Source organism: Nicotiana sylvestris, chromosome 7, assembly GCF_000393655.2.
Source record: "Nicotiana sylvestris chromosome 7, ASM39365v2, whole genome shotgun sequence".
Classification (NCBI taxonomy): domain Eukaryota; kingdom Viridiplantae; phylum Streptophyta; class Magnoliopsida; order Solanales; family Solanaceae; genus Nicotiana; species Nicotiana sylvestris.
Window position 1 is genome coordinate 85192356 of NC_091063.1, and position 21253 is coordinate 85213608.

General features: G+C 38.0%; 1 protein-coding gene across 4 annotated transcripts; it reads left to right on the forward strand.

The window, feature by feature from the left end:
* Positions 1–1351: 1351 nt before the first annotated feature.
* LOC104232970 (uncharacterized) lies at positions 1352–21058 on the forward strand. 4 transcript variants are annotated; one of them, XM_070150593.1, is made up of 12 exons: positions 1352–1711; positions 2506–4643; positions 5783–6475; positions 6788–7477; positions 8493–9837; positions 11949–12298; positions 12384–12581; positions 14065–14222; positions 14452–14543; positions 14620–14726; positions 16691–16830; positions 20770–21058. In XM_070150593.1, the coding sequence occupies exons 1-10, from the start codon at positions 1531–1533 to the stop codon at positions 14661–14663; spliced, it is 5889 nt and encodes a 1962-aa protein (XP_070006694.1). In that variant the 5' UTR covers positions 1352–1530; the 3' UTR covers positions 14664–14726; positions 16691–16830; positions 20770–21058. The 4 variants fall into 4 exon arrangements, with proteins under 4 accessions (XP_070006694.1, XP_070006695.1, XP_009784550.1 ...); XM_070150594.1 differs by lacking the exon at positions 20770–21058 and adding an exon at positions 16939–17237; XM_009786248.2 differs by lacking the exon at positions 20770–21058 and having other exon boundaries at positions 16691–17237.
* Positions 21059–21253: the final 195 nt, after the last annotated feature.

Below are 21253 nucleotides of genomic sequence, written 5' to 3' on the forward strand. Positions count from 1 at the left end.
CCTATCCAAGAGCTCTAAAAATCGCATCACAATGGAACAAATGAGCTAAAATGACCTAAGTCCCGTTTTTAAAAAGTTCACTGCTAGGTTTGCCTTCTTCGCATCGCGGAATAGGCCTCGTGATCGCGGAAGAGGCCTCGGGATCGCGAAGGCAATGGTCCAGGCCCAGAAAGCTTACTCAACGCGAACGCGACAGGAGCCTCGTGATTGCGGAGGCTCACATGGCCTACCCTACGCTAACGCAAGGGCTACTTCGCGAACGCAAAGTGTCAACAACGGCCACCAGTTAAGCCTGCTTTGCGCGAACGCGAGCCAGGCCACGCGAACGCGAAGGTTAGAGGACCCAGACCTCCGCAATTGCGATCCTTAGCATGCGAACGCGAAGGGCAAAAGTTTCCCAGCCACAACACCCCAAATCCTTCATCGCGAACGCGAGGATGCGATCGCGTTCATGAAGAAGGAAGCCAGAAGCAACAAATCTGGTGTGTTTCATCTCAACTCTGGGTAGTCCGAAACGCACCCGAGCCCCTCGTGACCTCGTCTAATAACTCCAACAAGTCTATAAACATAATACGGACTTGCTCGAACTCTAGAAACGCATAAAATATCAACTAAACCAAGAATCACACCCCAAAACTAAATTGAATCAAACTTTGAGCTTCAAGTTTGTAAATCGCTCTGGATGCGTCGAATCATGCTTAGACTATTCGGATTGACACCAAATTTTGCGTGCAAGTCTTAAATGACATTATAGAATTATTCCCAATCTCAAAATTCCCTTCGGACCTCGATATCAAGAAACCCCTCTCCAAACCAAATTTACCTTATCATTTTATTTATATATTTTTACCTTCGTGGGAAATAATAGTTTTTTAAGAAGAAAAATATTTATTTGCTCTTCAAATTTTCGGAAATTTAATATGAAAGAAACTTATTTTGCTTCGAGACAAAAACATAAATACAAAAAATAAGGTATTTGTCTTTTTATATTCTTTTGTTTCGCTCCTATTTGCAAAAATATATATTTTCTTTTAAATAGTAACAGAGACGATTTGAAGGAACCTAATTAGCAAGTTAATATGTTTTGTCTTAAATTATTTTTATGAGAACTATTAATAAATAAAATATTTACAACAATTACGGATATTTAGAAGACTTATCAATTATTGGATAATATTAAATTATATAATTTATTTAAATATTATATTTAAAATATTATAGTATAATAATATGCAATACAAAATAGTAGTAATACATTACGAAAGGATAAGTAACAACCATCCAAAGAAGGTTTAAGGGATTATACCAATTGTAGAAAGCATTTGCCCGATGCCATTTATTACTCTGAGGATAGGAGCCTACGACATCGTTCGGTATTCAGCAAAATTTGAAAATGCCATCCGCGCTCACGCCAAAGTGATCTCGCCCCATTCCTCTTCCTCAAACGTTCACTCTCTCTACACTCCCCCCTCCCCCCTCCACAGAGTTACCGGACGGCGTAGATTCGACGGTAATGCGGTGTCGTTTGGGATGAACATGTCCACGGTGGAGAATCTGTTCGTACAAATCTTCGAGAGGAAGAATCGGATCATCGAACAAGTCAAGCAACAAACCGACCTGTATAGCCAACACCTCGCTTCTAAACTTATAATCGAAGGAATTACTCCTCCTCCATGGCTCTTGAATAATCACCAGTCGTCAAATCCTCAAGGTAATTTTTCATTTCAAGCTTTTGCTTGTATATATATGCCAATTTCTGCTGTTCCACTTTTCTAGGGTTCCGTTGTGACCCAATTAGGCGAATGCAAGTATAGGATTCAGTTCAACCATTGCCTTTGGCTCGACTTCCATATACATAGTTAAATATTAATTTTCTTTTGTAGGAAATTCAACAGTAGAATCGTTTTTACTGTACGACGTGGTAAAAGCGTAGTATTTATCGTTCCGGATAAATATAATGATTGATAAGTTACCTCATTTATCTATTGTAAATGGAACTTTTGAAATTCGAACAGCAAAGAGTTAAGGATTTTCATGTGCCCCCAGGGCTTAGTTCAAGGGGTAAAGGTTGAGGGACTTGTGACTTAGGTCACAGGTTCGAGCCCTGCGCCATGCCAACTGAACCTGGTAGTTAAGTGGAGAAGCTAGAGGAGCGGTCCCATTATCCCCGAGTTTCGAAGGCTGTAGTTGGTCCTAAGAGTTGGCCCCACACGTTCACAAAAAATATAAGTTTAGGTTTTTCATGTTTCTTCACTCTTCCCCTTTTTCTTCTGTTCGGTACAGCTAAAATGTGCTTGTGTATGTCCTTTTTGTGGTCTTGCTGGTTTTCAAACCCAAATTATAAAGAAAACCACAATTTAACCAAAAAAAATGTCTTCTTTTCCCTTAATAAATTTACATTTGAAACTTTCAATTGCTAATTTCTACACTTCGATAGTTTCATGTTTTGGCTTGGTTGAAGGAACACTTAGATCTCTCTCTCTCTTCTCTCTCATTTTTTTCCAGAGCTGAACAAAGAAGAGCTGATTTCTGAAATTTTAGTTCCACGACCACGGCCACCTACTGTGCGCCATGCTAGTGCTCGTTGCTCATTGAACAAGAGGCCAGTTGTCACAGATGACAACGAAGATCTGTCTCATGGAACATTCTCCGAGATTCATACTTCCGACAAAGGCCTTTATCACGCAGATGGGACAGCTAATAAAGTTGTAGATCATGATAATAACCAGGAATATGCTCTGAAAGGTGTTCCCGAGCTTGATGTAAGTGTTAACTCTCCCCTAGATCAGAGAGATACAAGATTCCAGAACAATCGTAATGATCTAGACCGGTCACTAGCTAGAATACAAAGGTCTAAGTCTAGACAAAAGGCTCTTCAGCTTCGTAATAGTGCACAAGGGGAAGTGGAGGGCTGCTCCAGTCAGCAGAAAAATTGTGATGCTGCCTCTATAGGGATTGGTCTCTCTACTCCTGAACGAGTTAATCTCAATTATGGGTTGCAGATATTGTCTGAACCTTGTGTAGTTAGTAATGGTAGTGGCGGGTTGAGGGAATCAGCTGAAAGAAATCATGAAGGTCAAGAAAGGGACATCAATTTACATACTGGTGAGAGTTCTAAGCATGAAACATCTGCGAAGCAACTTGACTGTGTGAAAAGTCATACAAAAAAAGTGGATAGCTTGTCTGATGTTGCTGAGAAAAGTCATACAAAAAAAGTGGATAACTCTTTTGCTACAGCTTCAAGCCACAAACGTAGCTGCAATTTTGCTTCCAAAGGTATCAATTTGTCTGCCTCTGCTTCTCAACTAATTGATTTTTCCAACAAGTCAGACCACTTGTTGGAATCTTTTCCTGTTGGTAGTGAAGCTATCAAATTAAAGGAATTTGTAGAAGTACACCAGCATGAGGGGATTGAAAATAGAGTCACAAGGTCCAGAAGTAATGCCAAACAACTGAACTGTATAAATGATTCTCTTAAAGTGGATGGTTCTGCTGGCGTAGTTCAAAACGATGATCATACCCAAGCACGCTCTACAGGTTGTGTGTCAGGTAGGTCATGGGAAGAGACTAATACATCTAATACTCACAAGCCAATAGTCAAAGGCTGCCTGAAAACTAAGAAGAAGAATGACATTTATTGTGGTAGGATCACAAGATCCAAGAGTATGGCCAAAAAATTGCCTTGTCTGGTTGATGATTCACATGCCACTATATCTGCATTCTCAGATAGGTTGAGCACTGATGTTTTTGCTACAGCAATTGGTGGATCATCAGAAGTGTTATCTGACAATCCTGGTTCATTCAAGTCAGTTAAACCTTCTCTTGGATCAGATCAGAAAAGCAAAAAGACACAAAATAACATTGGCAACGAAGTCACAACAGAGCCTGTAACTTCCACTGTTGCTGGTTCTGAAGGTGCCCATTCTATATCTGCTGATTCAGAGAAGTCTTCCAATGAAAATTACGATACTTATTTTCCAACAGGCAGTAAATCGATCATCCCTTGCTCTGATAACAGTGACACCCATAATCAGCAAGGAAACACTGAAGCTGCGACGGAAGGATCTCCCACTTTTAGGTCTAGAACCAGCAATTCTGACCCAGAAGTGGGAGTGGAATGTCTGGTTGCCAATCCTTCACCTGATTGTTTTATGTCAATGAAGCCGAAACAACTTCACTTTGATGACATGGAAAAGTGTAACCTGAAGAGGAGCTTTACTCCTAACTTTGAGGAGAAGAGCTTGAAACCAACAGATGATATTTCCAATACCTCACTAGAACCAACCTCACAAAAGAAGATGTCCGGCAGCCCTGTGGATAACAGATTTTCTTGGGAACAGTCAATACCCAAGCAGGAAATTTCAAGTAAGTTAGACGACGTTCCAGGGAGTTCTTTTGCTTTGAAAATCAGAGACCCTGCTGGTACTGGAATGAATGGCTGTGTATCAGACATGAATGGACATCTTGCATCAGGGAATACTATATATGAGTCAATGGGCAGACAATGTTCTCGGCAATCTCCTTATATGCATGATGATAAGACACTGTCAAATGATGTTGGTCATTATGATGCAGAGCCTCAGCATGTTAAACTCAATTTAGAAGAATCACATAATTCTGTGGTAGAACTGCACGCAGAGGTGGTATGTTTCACTCTTATGTTTTTCTTACATGCATTCTTTTTTGGCTTCAGGCTATCTTGGTAAAAGCTGCATGACAAAGTAATATGGTCCTAATATCCATTATTACATTTTTATTTTTTAGCTTCATTATCTATTTTTGGATATCATGGAGTGTATTAACAGTTTTATGGTGTATGGATCTCTTGATTTGGCATCGGGACGTCCTTATGATAGATCTGCAATTGATTGATGTATATTATTTAGTGACATTTATAAACTTTTTGCTGCTCCTAATTTTAGAACTATGTATTTCAGTAGGCATATATGTTTTACTTTGCCAACTTTTGGATGCCTGCAGATTCTGAATCTGATTAAGTAGCTTTGATTTAATAATTCGGAAAAGAAGATCATCTACTACTTAATTAAGGTGATTTTTGTGTGTTTTGCTTTGTCTTTTCTTTATAACTATGTTCAGTTATGAGTTTGTTAGGTTTGTTCTGAATTCGGATGACTTACTTAAGACTTGAAAGAGAGTATCTATATCATGATGTGATCAAACACTTACACTCAAGCCATATTTCTGGTAGATATGTACTGGTTTTGACCTACATCATATATGACTGATACACAAAGAAACGATGTGTAAGTCATCTCTGAAATTAATAGTGGCACTAGCATCATTGTTTGCATTCAAAGTTTGGGCAGGAACTCTAGTAACTCATAGGAACTTGATATTCTATAATTCGGCAACACCTTGGAGTCCTTTCCAATTTTTAGTCAAGTGGAGAAAAGGTAGATGGTTGCCCTCTTTCTTTATATTAGGGGTGTAGGCCCCTCTTTTGGCTGCTACATGAAGAAGCTGTTTGAGCTTAGAACCTGCTTTTCTTGCAATACAACTTTTTATTTCAGAAGGAAAAGCACTAACACATGCTCCTCTATTATGCAAGTTCAATCAATTTATTCCCTGTATGAAATTTTTGGATTTTTAATGTAGTTTGTATTTGTTTTGAGTAGTAACACACAGAATTTACACAATTTTGTGGTATCTAGGCAGAACAATGCTCTGCTGACGTGTAACTCATTTTTTAGTTAGCAAGGGAAAGTTAAGCATTGGTTTCAACCTTATCTGAGTCTGAACTTTTTCTCCCATGGCTGGACAGGGAGGTAACAGTTGTGACAGGAATGCTCAGTGTCTACCTGCATCTTATGTTGCCAACACCAAAATTGCTGCAGCACCTTACATCTCAAGTTTGACTAAAAAGGTGACTGGAGATTCCCAGGATTGCTTGGCAAAGAACTTTGAAATTGAAGATCCAACTTTCATTTCCCAAGATGCGAAGAGACAGTCTTGCATGCCAAATGATCCAAATTTAACTTGTTTTAGTGGTGAAAACAGTGATGGAGATGTTACCATCAAGTGCAACATTGATAGCGATTCCCATCAGAAGGAGAATGACTTGGATACGTCTAGTCCCCTACAATCTGGTCACAATGATAATGAGAATCTCAATCTCTCCGTATCAAGTGATATTGAAAATGCAAAGGTGCTGTCGTTGTTTGATGGCAGATTCAGATCTTCTAAGATGGATTCATGGCCACAAGTCAAGAGGAAAAATATTGAAGATAAGCAGGCTAACTGCTTTTCTGATTGTCCAAAATCTGAAATGTCAAAGCTTTACCGGATACATATGGATGCTATAAGCTTAAACATCAATACCATTCAAGAAAAATCAGACAATGTTGTGGAACATACACCTTTCAGAGTCAAGAGTTCTAATGCAGGTATATCCGAGAAGATAAACTGTCATTTGAGAGAAGGAGCACCTTCCTCGCCAAAGCTGCAAAAAGAAGTGGTATGTGAAGAAGCTGTTTGAGCTTAAAACCTGCTTTTCTTGCAATGCAGTTTTTTATTTCAGTAAGAAAAACTCTAGTGCGTGTTCCTTTATTATGCATGTCCAATCGTTGTTCCTTGTATGAATTTTTTTGATCTTTTATGTAGTCTATGTTTTGTAAGTAGTAAACACTCAGAATTTACAAAGTTTCTGTGGTATCCAGGCAGAACAATGTTCTGCTGACATATTACTCAATTTTCGCTTAGCTATAGAAAGTTATGCATTGCTTATAAGCTTATCTGAGGCTGAAACTTTTCCCTCATGGTTGGACAGGGAGGTAACAGTTGTGACAGGAATGCTTGTCTACCTGCATCTTATGTTGCCAACACTGAAACTGCTGCGACACATAACATCTCAACTATGGCCGAAAAGGTGACTGGCAATTCCCAGGATTGCTTGGTGAAGGAACTTGAAATTGAAGATCTGACTTCCATTTCCCAAGATACAAAGAGAGAGTCTAGTATGCCAAATGATCGAAATTTATATTGTTTTGATGGTGAAAGTAGTCATGGAGATGTGTGTGTCAAGTGCGATATGGATAGGGATTCCCATCAGAAAGAGAATGACATGCCTACATGGAGTCCTCAACAATCTGGATGCAATGATGAGCAGAATCTCAATCTTTCCATATCAAGTGAAATTGAAAATTCAAGGGAGTCCTTGCTGTTTGATGGAAGATTCAGATCTGCTAAGCTGGATTCGTGGCCACAAGTTAAGAGGAGAAGAATTGAAGATAGGCAAACTAAATGCTTTTCTGTTTGTCCAAACTCTCAAATGTCAAAGCTTTATCACATGCAGATGGATGCTATAAGCTTAAACTTCAACACCACTCAAGAGCAATCAGACAGTGTTTTGGAACTTACACCTTTCAGAGCCAAGAGTTCTGATGTGTGTATATCCGAGAAGAAAAATTGTTCTTTTGGAGAAGGAATTAGTTCCTTGTTGAAGCTGCAAAATGAAGTGGTACAATACTTAAATTGAATTTATTCCTTGCATATTTAAAATGATGTTCACATTCTTTTGTATACACAAGTTGACTTCATTGGCGTATACAATATTTTAATGGGACGAGGTTTAGGAGTAAAAATTTCCTATTGCACTGCCTTTTTCCAATTTGTTTAGCTGGGAAACAAAATCTTATTTTGCAATTTCCATCTTGCACTACAAATTGAACTACTGTGAAAGATTTCTTCATGTCTCTTCTTACCATTTACTGCTATTTTCTTGAAGCACATGTTCACTCTGGTAATAGCTGTGACTCTTCCATTATAGGCAGACCTACAGCAAAGGTTTTTTGCATGCATTTCTTTACACTATCTACTGTCTTTTGTTTGGGGCACATGTCACATTGATTGCTGATAATAGCCGTGACCTTCAAGTAAACCTCTCTTTTGTAGTTATACTAATATTTTCTTGTTTGGACGACCTACAAATTGTTTTGAAATACACAAATATTCGCTCAAGTCAGATCGATTCATTAAAGAAGAGAATAAAGGATAAGAAACAGAGGAAGACCCGATTTTATTTTTAGCAGACTATTATCTTTATTTGTGTGTGTGTGTGTGTGGGGGGGGGGGGGGATGGAATGAGAGATCTGGGAAGGAGTACCATGCGCCGAAAAACAGCTATCCATGTTAAGTGTGTTTGCTTTGGCAATTGTGACCTCAAGGGCAAATTAATGACTGCATGAAAGATGTAAAGTCCTGCCATATTCTGCTTGTCATGAAGTCCATTTGGCGGACTAATGTGTTTCAGGTTGTTTGATGACTCACATTTCTTCAAGTCTAGTTTGATTTTTTCAGGGGCAAGTTGTTAAATCTGATCAACTGCCAAGATCATCTACTGTATTGCACCTTGTAAAGAAAAAACTAGGAATCCTTTCTTTGCTTATAATAATATTGCGATCTTTTTGCCATGATTCAGCTGGCTATCTTAACTTCCTCTAGGACATAATTTCTGCCATGTCACTTATCTGCAGGATGCGGTACATTTTAAACAGTTCGGATCTGCTTCCTCTTCTGATGACAAACTGTTACGTGTATCTCATGTCTCAAGTTTGTTTAAAGAGCCAGCTGAAAAGGAACTGGAAACTGGAGAAGAACATGAACTCCTTTCTGATGCTGAAAAATCCTCTGATGAACAAGACATTTCAGACTTGCTGCACCTTGAAAAGAATGTTAAGTTGGATAATCCTAAAGACGTGACTTGTTTGGAGAGAAAATCTCATACTGGAGACCAGAGCCTATATTCCCAATCATGTGTTAGCAGTTCTCCGCAAAATAAAGACTTGGATATCACCGATGCTGATCAATCTAAGCCTGTGCTCGAGGGTTTCATTATTGATGCCTCAACAGCAGATGGGGAAATGGATATTGCCCAATTTGGGATCAGCTATGATAACCTGAACTTTCCAAGCACAACAATTCAGCGTGCTAGCATTCTGGAGCGCATCTGCAAATCAGCTAGTGCAAATACACCCTTATCTCATCTCACATCTGCTTTTGGGTTGCACCATACTCAAAATCTATATCAATCTTTACCTAATGGGCTTCTTGAGCACCTGGATCTGAGGAGCACCTTGTTTCCGGAGGAGGGTGTCAACAAACAGCTTAGGGCAAGTTATAGCTGTGTGGATGAAGTGAATGATTCTAAACTGGAGATACCTTGTTCTGATTATCAATCTTCTTACCAATGTCAATTTGGAGGGAGGTCAGGGAGCCAATACCAGTCTCCTGTTGGAAAGTTTTGGGAAAGGATCTCGTCACATTCTACCAGTTCAGAGAAGCGTTTGAGCTCAAACCCGGAGCTCACGTGTTTCCCAATTGAGGAGGATCCCAATAGTAGTGAGGAGAATGAGGCTGCAGATGAGGTGGCTGGTAAAATCTGTGATGAATTTGATTCAACGGTAGTGAATAGTCATGTCAAAAGACTACCACTTGCTGATGTAACTGACTCATATCTGAATCCTCCCGCTTCAATCTCTGAAGCTGAGAGGTCTCATGCTAGGGGAAGTCTGGATTCTCTTAAGACAGATGCTAGCTGCACTGGGCATCATAATAAAGCCAAAAGAAAGCTTGGAAGTAGCTTCAAAAATATGAGTGGGGCAAAGGTGAAACAGAGTTTTTTGATGGGTGCAAAAGGAATTAAACAAGGTAAGGAATCCCTTAGGAGGTCTAGTAGGCAAAAGTTATCATCTAAATCCAGTTTTAAGAGCGAGAGACAGAACCTATCAGAAAAAGGGGCAAGACAGAACAACATTGTCTCAAATGTGACTTCATTTATACCACTAGTCCAACAGAAACAAGCAGCTGCTGTATGTACAGGTAAAATATCATTTTTCCCCTTCTTTTATAGCAAAATTTGGAACTATCCTTATAAAAATAAAAAGAGGAAAAAAAGAATTTGTAAATAATCTTGGTGACCTTTTGTGGCAGGATGCTTGCTAGCATTAAATGGTACTCCCTCCGGTCCACAATAAGTGACCAATTTGCCTTTTTATTTTGGTCCAAAATAAGTGTCTATAATCAAGAAAAACATCAATTGTTTTTTCAAAATTACCCTTACGTATCCCTAAAAAATCTTTTACTCCTCACATTAAATTATGCTGCAACATTTAATTAAGGGTAGTTTAGTCATACTAACTATTTTTGTCTAGAATTTAGTATTTCCTTAATGGGTGTGCCCAAGGCTAATTGGTCACTTATTGTGGACCGGAGGGAGTATTTGTTAATCTCGGTAGAACTTAGCATAGTAGGATATTGATGAAAGTGAATCAAGTTTTCTGTTATGACTTAACGTGGTACTTAAACAATTAACTTTGGTGGTGTTTTGCATCAATAAATCTGATCTCCCTGGACTTTGATTTTGGAGATTGGAAAATTCAGTGGTTTCTCCTTTTTTTTTTTCCTCCGGAAAAAGGCCAGTGGTCGTTGGCCTTTGGTTGTCATTGTAGCATCTCCTATGTTCTTCTATGGAGTATCATGCTTCTACTATGCCTTAGGCATGTTATATCTTTTTTTTTCCGTTGAGTATGTTATACCTGAAATTTGAGAGTTTGAAGTTTGAAGCTTTAGTGGCTCTTTCAGAAGTATTCAAGGTAATACCTGATTAGCCTTTGATTATGTGATAATAGCACCTCATTATTCTGGTAAGAGAATAGCACATTGTATAATTCTCCGAATTTACTCACTTTCAGGCTTCAGCTGTTTATTTTGGTTGTGCCGTGGTGGTTGATGGGGGATGAATCTAGATTGCTACTAGCTTCTTCTTTCTTCTTTTTCTCTGCCAAAAAGATTGCTTTTGGTATTTCACTGTGTGATAGGAAGAAGTTAATAACAATCTTTACTTATAGCCCGTTTGGCCAAGCTGCAAAAATCAGCTTATTTTGAGAAGTGTTTTTTTTCAAAAGTGCTTTTCTCAAAAGTACTTTTGGTGAGAAGCAGTTTGTGTTTGGCTAATTTGTTTGAAAAGCACTTCTGAGCAGCAATTAGTGTTTGGCCAAGCTTTAAAAAACTGCTTCTAAGTGTATTTTTCTCAAAAGTGCTTCTCAAAAAACTGCTTTTGGAGAGAAGCTACTTTTTTCTGCTTCTCCAAAACTGCTTCTGCTTCTCCTCAAAAGCACTTTTTTTCCTTTGAGAAGCTTGGCCAAACACCTCAATTTTTGGCCAAAAGTGCTTTTGGCAAAAAAAAAAAAGCACTTTTGGCCAAAAATAAGCTTGGCCAAACAGGCTATTAGTGTGATGTTTAATGTTTGCATTCTACAGGAACATAAATGAGGATTTAAAAACTAAAACAAGCTTCTTAGCAGAGTATCACATTTGGTTGATGATACACTGGAGATATCAAAACTAGGTGGTGAGAATTTGTGCTTTTTTCTTTCACTGAATTTTCCAGGTAGAAAAGTAGGACATGATGGATGAAAAAGTTCTATTTAGGTGACACCAATTAGTTGGGATTAAGTTTTTAGTCATGTTAGTATGTGTACTATAGGTCCAATATTACTAGGAGTCTTCTGAGTCCTAATAGAGATTTATATGCCAGTAGAAAGTAAGAGAACTTTTAGTCCCTTTTGTTTTTATTTGTGTTTTGTATAATATTGGATATAGATGAGCTTAATGGAGCAACATCAGAAATGATATACCCAACCCCAAGCGACCTCGGCTTGCATGGGATTGAGGCATAGTTGTTTTCTTTCACTGAATTGGATTCCCTTGTGATGATATATTGCAAGCCAAAGAAAATCAATCTTGAAGATTCAACGTGTTACTGCCCCCACCTTTGCAGCTTTGCTTATCTTGATCAGTAATGCAAACTTTTCCCACCCACCCTTTCTCCTGCATGCCAAGTCAGATTATGCAAAATGAAGCTTGTGCATGATCAAGGGATGCCTTTTGATAGTACTGGTGTAATTACTAAGTTTTCTGTTATTCCACAGTAAAGAGAGACATCAAAGTGAAGGCTCTGGAAGCTGCTGAAGCTGCAAAACGCCTGGAAGAGAAAAAAGAGAACGAGCGTAAGATGAGGAAAGAAGCAATGAAGCATGAGCGGGCACGGTTGGAGCAAGAAAATTCAAAACAATTGGAATTACACAAGAAAAAGAAGGAAGAGGAAAAGAAGAAAAAGGAGGCTGATGCAATAACAAGGAAAAGGCTGAGGGAAGAAGAAGAGAAAAATGACAAGGAAAAGAAAAGAAAGCGAGTAGAAGAAGCACGACGACAGCAGAGAGAGCATGAGGATAAAACTCATGCGAAAAGAGCGGAGAAAGGCAAAGGAATTCTCACTATTGTATGCAACATTCTTGTTTAAAATTCTGCCTTTTCTGCTTGTGTTTTGTTCTGCTGGCACTAATTATTGATTACTTTTGCTGTAGGACGAAAAGATGACAGATAAAAAGAAATGTAATAGTGACGTGGAAAAGTGTCAAACAGAGAAAGAAAGAGTAGGAAAGACCTTCAAGAAGCAAGAAACTGAACCCAAGCCGGTGGAACCCGTGAGAAATGATTCATTTCAAGCAACGACACCACCAGGAAAATGTCACGTTTCTGACAATTCTACTGATCATGAAAAGGTAATGCATCTCCATAGAAACGTCTTAGTTAGTAGCTGATCAGTAGCTAAGTTCAGTACAAGTTCTGATTGTCCACGACGTACACTTGCTTTCCTCCGCAGCATCACTATATTATCCCCCCCCCCCCCCCCACACACACACACACACGCCAAGAAAAAAGTTATGATTGGCTGCTATCTGTAGGAACTAGGCTATCTATACCTTGTAACCCTGTTTGCATTGACTGGTGTATTTGAGTTCCAAAATCCCAGGGGGCTTTTGTTTTGACACGTCTTCTTGAACTATCACTTTGAGATGCCATCCTTCAATAGGCACTCTCAGAGCACCGACTGTGCTCCCTAGCTAGTGTTTCCTGCAGAAACATCAACAACGAATCCAGTGTGCTTGAAAAGGCCTCCTCCTTTATTAGCAGTAAACCAAACAGCAACAATCCTTACATACTCATTTGTCCTTGTTTCTTCCTTTCTCTTCCACTACCTTTTAGTATCTACTTCTCTATTTATCTAATTCATTTTTAAGTTTCTCTAGTGGACAGGCTTTAATCTCTGCAGTCCAGCATGACTTTTGTTAAGAAGCAACCTAGCAAAGCATCATTAGAAAAAGAGAGACACATCCCACAGAGAAGCCAGTTCCAGTTCATTTTGCAAGGATAGATCTTGCTTTATCTAGTAGACATTCACAAAATATTATGTATGAGATGCATATGCAATTCACATATGTCATTCTACTCTGAAAGTGAAGTTAGTTGACATACAGAAGCACAATCCAATAGTGCTCAGCAAGGAGTGGACTTAGGTCTGAAGCCGTTTTTTATGTATGCTACAAAATTGGTTGACTTTTTATTATTGTGCCAAAGGCAAGGAGCTTACCTGCTTCTGATGCAAATGGGTTGTGTGCTGCTACTGCCCAAACAATCCTAGCCATTATATTGTATTCTCTGAACTCTAGTCCTGCCCTCTTCCTTTTTCTATTTTCTACAGAAACTTTCACAGGAGAAAGTTAAAAGACAATGCATCCCATAGCAAGTTCATAATCTAGATGAAGAATGGCTATGTTATTTCTCCTTATAAAAAATGGCTATGTTATTTCTCCTTATAAAAAATGGCTATGTTATTTCTCCTTATAAAAAATGGCTATGTTATTTAGTCACTTTCTGCTAACAGAATTAGTGACAGTTCAATAATGTGCCAAATATAAAGAACTTACCTGATTGAGATACAAAGAAGCGCTGTGCTGCTACTGCTCAAACCACTTCTAGCCTTTCATCATATTCTTGGATCTGTTAGGCATGCCCGTTTTTCTATATTCTTCAGAATTCTGAAGTTGTTAGGTTACAATCCATTTGGGACACTTGCCTTACCTAGGTAAAATTTTATATTTCACTAATTATAGTAAGAAGGCTTGTTTTATATTGTCTGATCCAATGTTCATAAATAGAGTTTTGCTTTCAGTCCTCACACTTGCATGCATTTTATTTGCATAGGTAACATGTGTATTGGGGAAACCTGATGCAAACACTGAATGCGTTGCCAAGAAAAGTCAAGAGAAATCATATGAGATCTCACCTTATCAGTGCTCCGATGATGAAGACGATGAGGATGAAGATCTACCCATTCGAAAATTTGTTCCCTCATGGTCCAGGTGATTAAATTAATTCCTTATTAGCACCTGAAGCAATAAATCTTCAGGTTTTCCTTTACATTATATTGGAAGCTGATCATTATGTTTGATAGTTACAAACAGTAAAGAAAATAATAACCTTAACTGTCTTAGATCCTCATTGCTTTTGCACTGCATATGTAATATTTAGCTTGTTATGTACCTGTTAACATTCTTCTTAACCAAAATTGGTTGTTTCTTGTTTATGCAGCAAACTCAGTGTGGCTAATGCCCTACCTCTGCAGCAAACAATTGACCCTGATTCCATATTCCCCCCCGAAAGTTTCTGCAGTATGGACGAAGGTATCTTTTTGCGCCTTATATTTAACATCTCATTTCTTTGATTGTTTTCACAATTAGCAACTTTCTTTCTTTGTAGTACTTGTGCCCAGGAAGTTACAGAAGAGACATGCGCCGATCTGATTATGTTTTCCTAGACTCCAAGAACTTGTTTATACAAGGCTAGTGCTTCTGCTCGAAGACAAGGTTGTCTCTTCTTTCCCATGCTAACTTCCCATTCATAGTTTCTTGTTTATGCTTGTCATAACCATATACTAGAATTGACTTCTGGTGTGAATTTGGAGAAGTTTCCTCGTCCTGTGTGCCATACACTTTTTATGCTGTTAACTATATCATCCTTTTTCCTTTTCAAAAAAATTATATCAACCGTTTCCTAGAACATAAGACAGGAATTTGATCTTTTATCTGTATTTTAGCTGCTGATTTGTCTTATTCATTGCTGTTTCCTTCCAGACTAAACTTGGGGGTCAAATAAGATTTTTAGCGGAAAAAGAACCTTTCTTTTTTAATTGAAAATCCAATTTTCTCACAATTAAGGTGAATTATGAAAATGTGATCATGTCTATGCATCTAAAGGACTTGTATGAGGTTCTTGTGTGAGACAGCCAATAAATGGATTTCTTAGCCCATTTCTCCCATTCTGCTCCCCAACTCCATCCAGTTGTGATTATTTTCTATCAGTTTTATATTTAACTCCAAGGTTATTTTCATCAAAATTTAATTATCTCCAAAACCTGGTTTTATTTCCTCACTAGTAATCTTTTCTTTTTCCATCTCACTGATAATCTGTATAAAGCGGTGGTCAGACCGGCCATGTTATATGGGGTAGAGTGCTGACCAGTTAAGAACTCATATATCCAGAAGATGAAAGTAGCAGAGATGAGGATGTTAAGGTGGATGTGCGGGCACACTAGGATGGATAAGATTAAGAATGAAGAGATTAGGGAGAAGGTAGGTGTGGCCCCCGTGGATGACAAGATGCGGGAAGCGAGACTTGGATGGTTTGGGCATGTGCGAAGGAGAAGTCCAGATGCCCCGGTCAGGAGGCGTGAGCGGTTGGCCTTGGCGGGTTCGAGAAGAGGGAGAGGGCAACCTAAGAAGTATTAGGGAGAAATGATCAGGATGGATAAGATTAAGAATGAAGATATTAGGGAGAAGGTGGGTGTGACCCTTGTGGATGACAAGGTGGGTCAGACCGGCCATGTTATATGGGGCAGAGTGCTGACCAGTTAAGAACTCATATATCCAGAAGATGAAAGTAGTAGAGATGAAGATGTTAAGGTGGATGTGCGGGCACACTAGGATGGATAAGATTAGGAATGAAGATATTAAGGAGAAGGTGGGTGATGCGGGAAGCGAGACTTAGATGGTTTGGGCACATGCGAAGGAGAAGCCCAGATGCTCCGATCAGGAGGTGTGAGCGGTTGGCCTTGGCGGGTTCGAGAAGAGGGAGAGGGCGGCCTAAGAAGTATTGGGGAGAAGTGATCAGGCAGGACATGGCGTGGCTTTGGATTTTCGAGGACATAGCCCTTGATAGGAAGGTGTGGAGGTCGAGCATTAGGGTGTTAGGATAGGAGGTAGTTGATACGGTTTGTCCATGGGAGAGGCTGGTCTGATAATGTTGGGTCCTAAGCTGCTACCGATTATTGTTGTGTCCACACTATTCTTTCGTTTTTCATAATATCGGGCTTTATTCACTGGTTTTTGTTATTTTTTCTTATCTATTTACTTGTTCTTATGCTGTTGTTATTGCTCATATGGTTCTAACATTTTGTCTCTCTTGTCTCTTTTCCTTTTTTTGAGCCGAGGGTCTTTCAGAAACAACCTCTCTACCCCTCCGGGGTAGGAGTAAGGCTTGCGAACACTCTACCCTCCCCAGACCCCAATTATGCGAACTCACTAGGTTGTTGTTGTTTTTGTTGACTGATAATCTGCCACTAAATTTCAAGGCATTGGTAGAAGCAATTTCCTAACTTACATCGTGCACGTCTGTTATCAGCTTAATCATAAAACAGAATGCAGTAAATATAACCTGATTTCATCAGTCGTTTGTTTGTCCAAGAAATTTCTCTTCCATGCATGTATCTCATATCCAGGACAAAAGCCCACGAATTTACGAGTTCACCTCTATATATTTTTTGTTGTTGTAGGATTGTATACATAAATTGTACAGATGGAAAGATGACTTGCTATGCAGCTCGGCAAAACAAGCTTTAACGGCTGTGCATGCTGTTGTTTTACCCCTTGAAATGTGCACTTCCAGTATCAGTGATTCAAAAACCTTTCCAATGTAAGTTGGCTTGAAGTTTTTTGTAATATGGCAATTAGTTTTAGTACATCATAATTTGAGATGATTTAAAAGCAGAACTACAGTAATCTACTTGGCTGTCTTTTGTAGAATTTTAATATCTTCTTTGGACATATTTATTCGAAACGAGAAGATAATCACAAGTTGTTATGAATGAAATGGCCGCGGATGACACATTTGGGAAGTTAGTAAATAATGTGTGGAACCCGAGTTAGGAGCACGTAAGCGTGAATTGGGTGAGGTAAAGTAGTTAAAGAGCAGTAGAATAGGCAAAATTAGCTACGGAATTTGTGTGTTAGAGTCCTTTGATTCCAGTTAAATTTATTCAATTAGTGTTTGTAATTTGCTCAGTTTATTAGTGGAAGAATTTACATTGGTTCAGATCCAACTTGTGGTGTTCAGTAACGCTCCTTACATTTTTTTTTTGGTCGAAAAGTGGAAATATTGCATATTCTGAAAGTAATGCAGGGAGCGTGGTGCTCAGTGGGTGCCCTAGTTACAAAGTTGTTTCTACTTTTTCTGACTTTTACGCCCCTAATGATAAGAGCCGTAGCTATAAAGCAAAAGAAGTTGTCGGAGGCGATGCAACCATACTCACCTCAGCCTCTCTGGCGGCATTAGTTACCAGATTCATTCCGTGACAGCTTTAGGATAAGGAAGTCCTTTATTTTCATTTAAGAAATAGGCGGCCACTTTCTCTCTTACTTTCTTTCATTTAGTTAGGCATGGTAAAGGATAGTTGTAACTAGGCAAAATATGTCAGATATCCCCTTAAAGTTGTCCACACATTTCACTTAAACACTTTATCTTAAATATGTTTTATTTGAACACTTTAACTATGCCTTTACTGTGTCATTTAGATACAAAATTTATAGTCACCCAAACCCAAAAGGTGCGTGTAATTCACATAACAGAGCAACCAATAAGACGAGGACATGTAGAGTTAATTTAAATAAATTTGTAAAAAATAAAAATATAAAAACGAAAATCCCATCCCACCCGTCTGTCATCTTCGCCAAGGCCATAGGCCTTTTTACAGAGGTAAAAGAGTGTTGTTGAGGTGGGGTGTTGATCAGTGATCGGAACAGCACCACCGTGTCTTTCTTTTTTTTTAAGATAAATAACATTGAATATATATATATATATATATATATATATATATATATATATATATATATAAATCAATCTCCCTTCCAGAAATTTTATCCACTTGACTCGTTTTTTTCCCATTATCCCCTTTTTTCCCTCTAAGATATTCTTATTTTTCTCCTCTTAATCTTCTTCCATTTTTTCCCTAGAAAGAAAAGAAAAAAGAAAAAAGAAAAAAGAAAAACAGAAACTTTAGCAGCAACATGACGAGAAGGCAGCAGGATCATCACTATAAGCTTTTGAGATCTTTTCGCTGTGATTCTTAACATTCTCAGATCTCCAAATTTATGGTGGTTACCAAATATAAAGGTGGCAGTGGTGGCGTGCCTAGATTTTGGAGAGGAGATGATAGTAGTAGTGTGAAAGAACTAAAAATTTAAAAGAAACATTCACCAAAAAAGTTTTCCGGCAATAATTATTCACTTTCCGGCTAGATGTATGAAATGTTTATTTTTTTTGGGACCATTTTCACGCGTTTAAAATATGTGAAAAACACGTATCCTGTGACATTGTGTCTAAATAACATAGTAAAAGCCTGGTTAAAGTGTTTAAATAAAATAGACTTAAGATGAAGTGTTTAAGTAAAAAGTGTGAAAAACTTTAAGGGTGTTACGAAATAAAAGCAATTTAGTAAAACATGAACAAGAAATAAAGACAATTTAGTAAAACATGAACAAGAAAGAGATAAAGAGAAAGGAAGAAATTTTCTTCTTCAATTGTGTGTATTTTCCTATCTATTACAAGGCCTTTATATAGACATGAAAAGTGAAGAAAATATGACATGGAATATGTCATTGAACATAGAAAATATGTCATTGAATATGTCATTAACCATTTGAGAGAAAGATAATGGAGGAAGAGTAGACATCCACCATATTTTGATTTTTGTCATAACACTCCCCCTTGGATGTCCATAAATAATGTGCCTCGTTAAAACCTTATTAAGAAAAAACCCTATGGGAAAAAAATCCTAATGAAGGAAAAAGAGTACACATATTTAGAAATACGTCTTTTGGTTGCCTCGTTAAAAACCTTGCAAGGAAAACCCAATGGGACAAAACCTTGTAAGGGAAAAAGAGTACAACGCGTATTAACTCCCCCTGATGAGATCATCAGTTCACATCGTTGAGCCTTCGTATCCCAATCTTGTACACTAGTTTCTTGAAGGTTGACGCCGGTAGATATTTGGTGAACAAATCAGCCATATTATTACTTGAACGGCTCCGTTCTACATTAATATCACAATTCTTTTGAAGATCATGTGTGAACAATAATTTAGGTGAAATGTGCTTTGTCCTAACTCCTTTATGAATCCTCCCTTTAATTGGGCTATGCATGTTGTATTTTCTTCATACAAAACTGTGGGTAGTTTATCACACTTCAAACCACATTTGTCTCGAATAAGATGTATAGTAGACCTCAACCATACACATTCTCGACTTGCTTCATGAATAGCAATTATCTCAGCATGATTAGAAGAAGTAGCCACGATTGATTGCTTAGTCGATCGCCAAGATATGACAGTGCCACACATGTAAACACATAACATGTTTGAGATCAAGCCTTGTGTGTGTCAGATAAATACTCCACATCGACATAACCAACAAGATCGGTATTGCAATCATTGCCATAAAATAAGCCCACATCGGTAATCCCCCTTAGATAACGCAATATGTGTTTGATTTTTTTCCAATTTCTCCTTGAGCGGAGCAATATCTTGTTAAGACATTAACTGAAAAGGTTATGTCATGCCTTGTAGTATTAGCAAGATATATTAGCGCACCAATTGCATTACGATATGGTACTTTAGGACCAAGAAGCTCTTCATTATTTTCATGAGGTCGGAGTGGATCTTTATTTATATCGAGTAATCTCACAACCATCGGGGTACTTAATGGATGTGCTTTATCCACATAGAAGCTCTTTAAAATCTTTTTAGTGTATGCTGATTGAAGGACAAAAATTCTATCTTTCATATATTCAATTTGTAGACCAAAACAAAATTTTATCTTTCCAAGATCTTTCATTTCAAATTCTTTCTTTAAACAGTCTACTGCTTTAGGAAGCTTTCCGGGAGTTCTAATGATATTTGAATCATCAACATACATGGTGATTATAACAAATTCAAATCCATATCCTTTTATAAGGACACAAGGACAAATTGAATTATTCTTATACCCTTCTTTCAACAAGTATTCTCTCGGGCGATTATACCACATGGGCCCTGATTGTTTCAATCCGTATAAGGATTTTTGAAGCATTATTTAATAAATTTCTTGGAAACCTTAATATGCTCCAAGACAATTTAAATCTTTCAATTATATTCACTCTACGCATATCAAGTTTTTCATATATTGCCAGATTAAAACCTGAAGTGACTATATCCACTATAAGAGAACATGTCTCCATATAATCAATGTGAGGATATTTACTAATTTTCTTGTGCCACAAGTCGTCTTTATGTCTATCGACTTGAACCTTTCGCACAAGAACACATTTATACCTCAATTGACTTTATACTTTTAGGTGTTGGACTATCCGTCCAACTTCACATTTTTCAAGTGAAGTAAATTTCATTGCGTATTTTTTATTTGGCCAATCTTTTATCCGTCCAAATTTCATGACAGATTTGATCTCAAGATCCTCGTCAATATTAATCATATTGAGCGCTACATTATATTAACAATATCGTCAACAATCATTTTATGTCAGTTCCATTATTACCCAATAAAGACATAACTTATTGAGATCTCTTTATTTCATTATTTTCAGGTACCTGAGCCTCTCCCATGAGGTCTTATGAAGTATTATGTCGTGGTGCTCTTCTAGGGCACTTGCCTCCTTATTATGACCATTTTGAATATTTGCCCCTCTCCTTCTTCAAGGAGTTTTATCTTTGGAACCGATTGGTCTGTTACACTTCATGCGTGCCATAGACTCTGTCCCTCATGGACTTTATTCTATTTGGAGCATTAGCAGCTGAAATATGACATTTAGCTTTGGGTCAGCAAATGCGTCTGGCAATAATTTGTAAATGAATTATCACTTGAACTTCAAGTTTATATTTTCTTGTACGAGGATCTATATGTATTCATAATAATTCATTTCACGTATCACTTTCTCAGCTGCCCATTTTCTCCCCCTAATGTTGGAATCACCAACACATTTCCCAATTATCTTTGGGAACTCGTCTTTGTGCATTTTGGTGGCATAATTAAATCATATAACACATCCATATTTCTATATAGAAATTATT

What these genes read in the sequence shown, in the direction of transcription:
- LOC104232970 (XM_070150593.1), top strand. Translation starts at nt 1,531, where the DNA reads ATGAACATGTCCACGGTGGAGAATCTGTTCGTACAAATCTTCGAGAGG. An exon ending in TTTGTTCCCTCATGGTCCAG is followed by an intron (nt 14,223 to 14,451) that starts GTGATTAAATTA and finishes TTGTTTATGCAG; the next exon opens with CAAACTCAGTGTGGCTAATG. An exon ending in TTTCTGCAGTATGGACGAAG is followed by an intron (nt 14,544 to 14,619) that starts GTATCTTTTTGC and finishes CTTTCTTTGTAG; the next exon opens with TACTTGTGCCCAGGAAGTTA.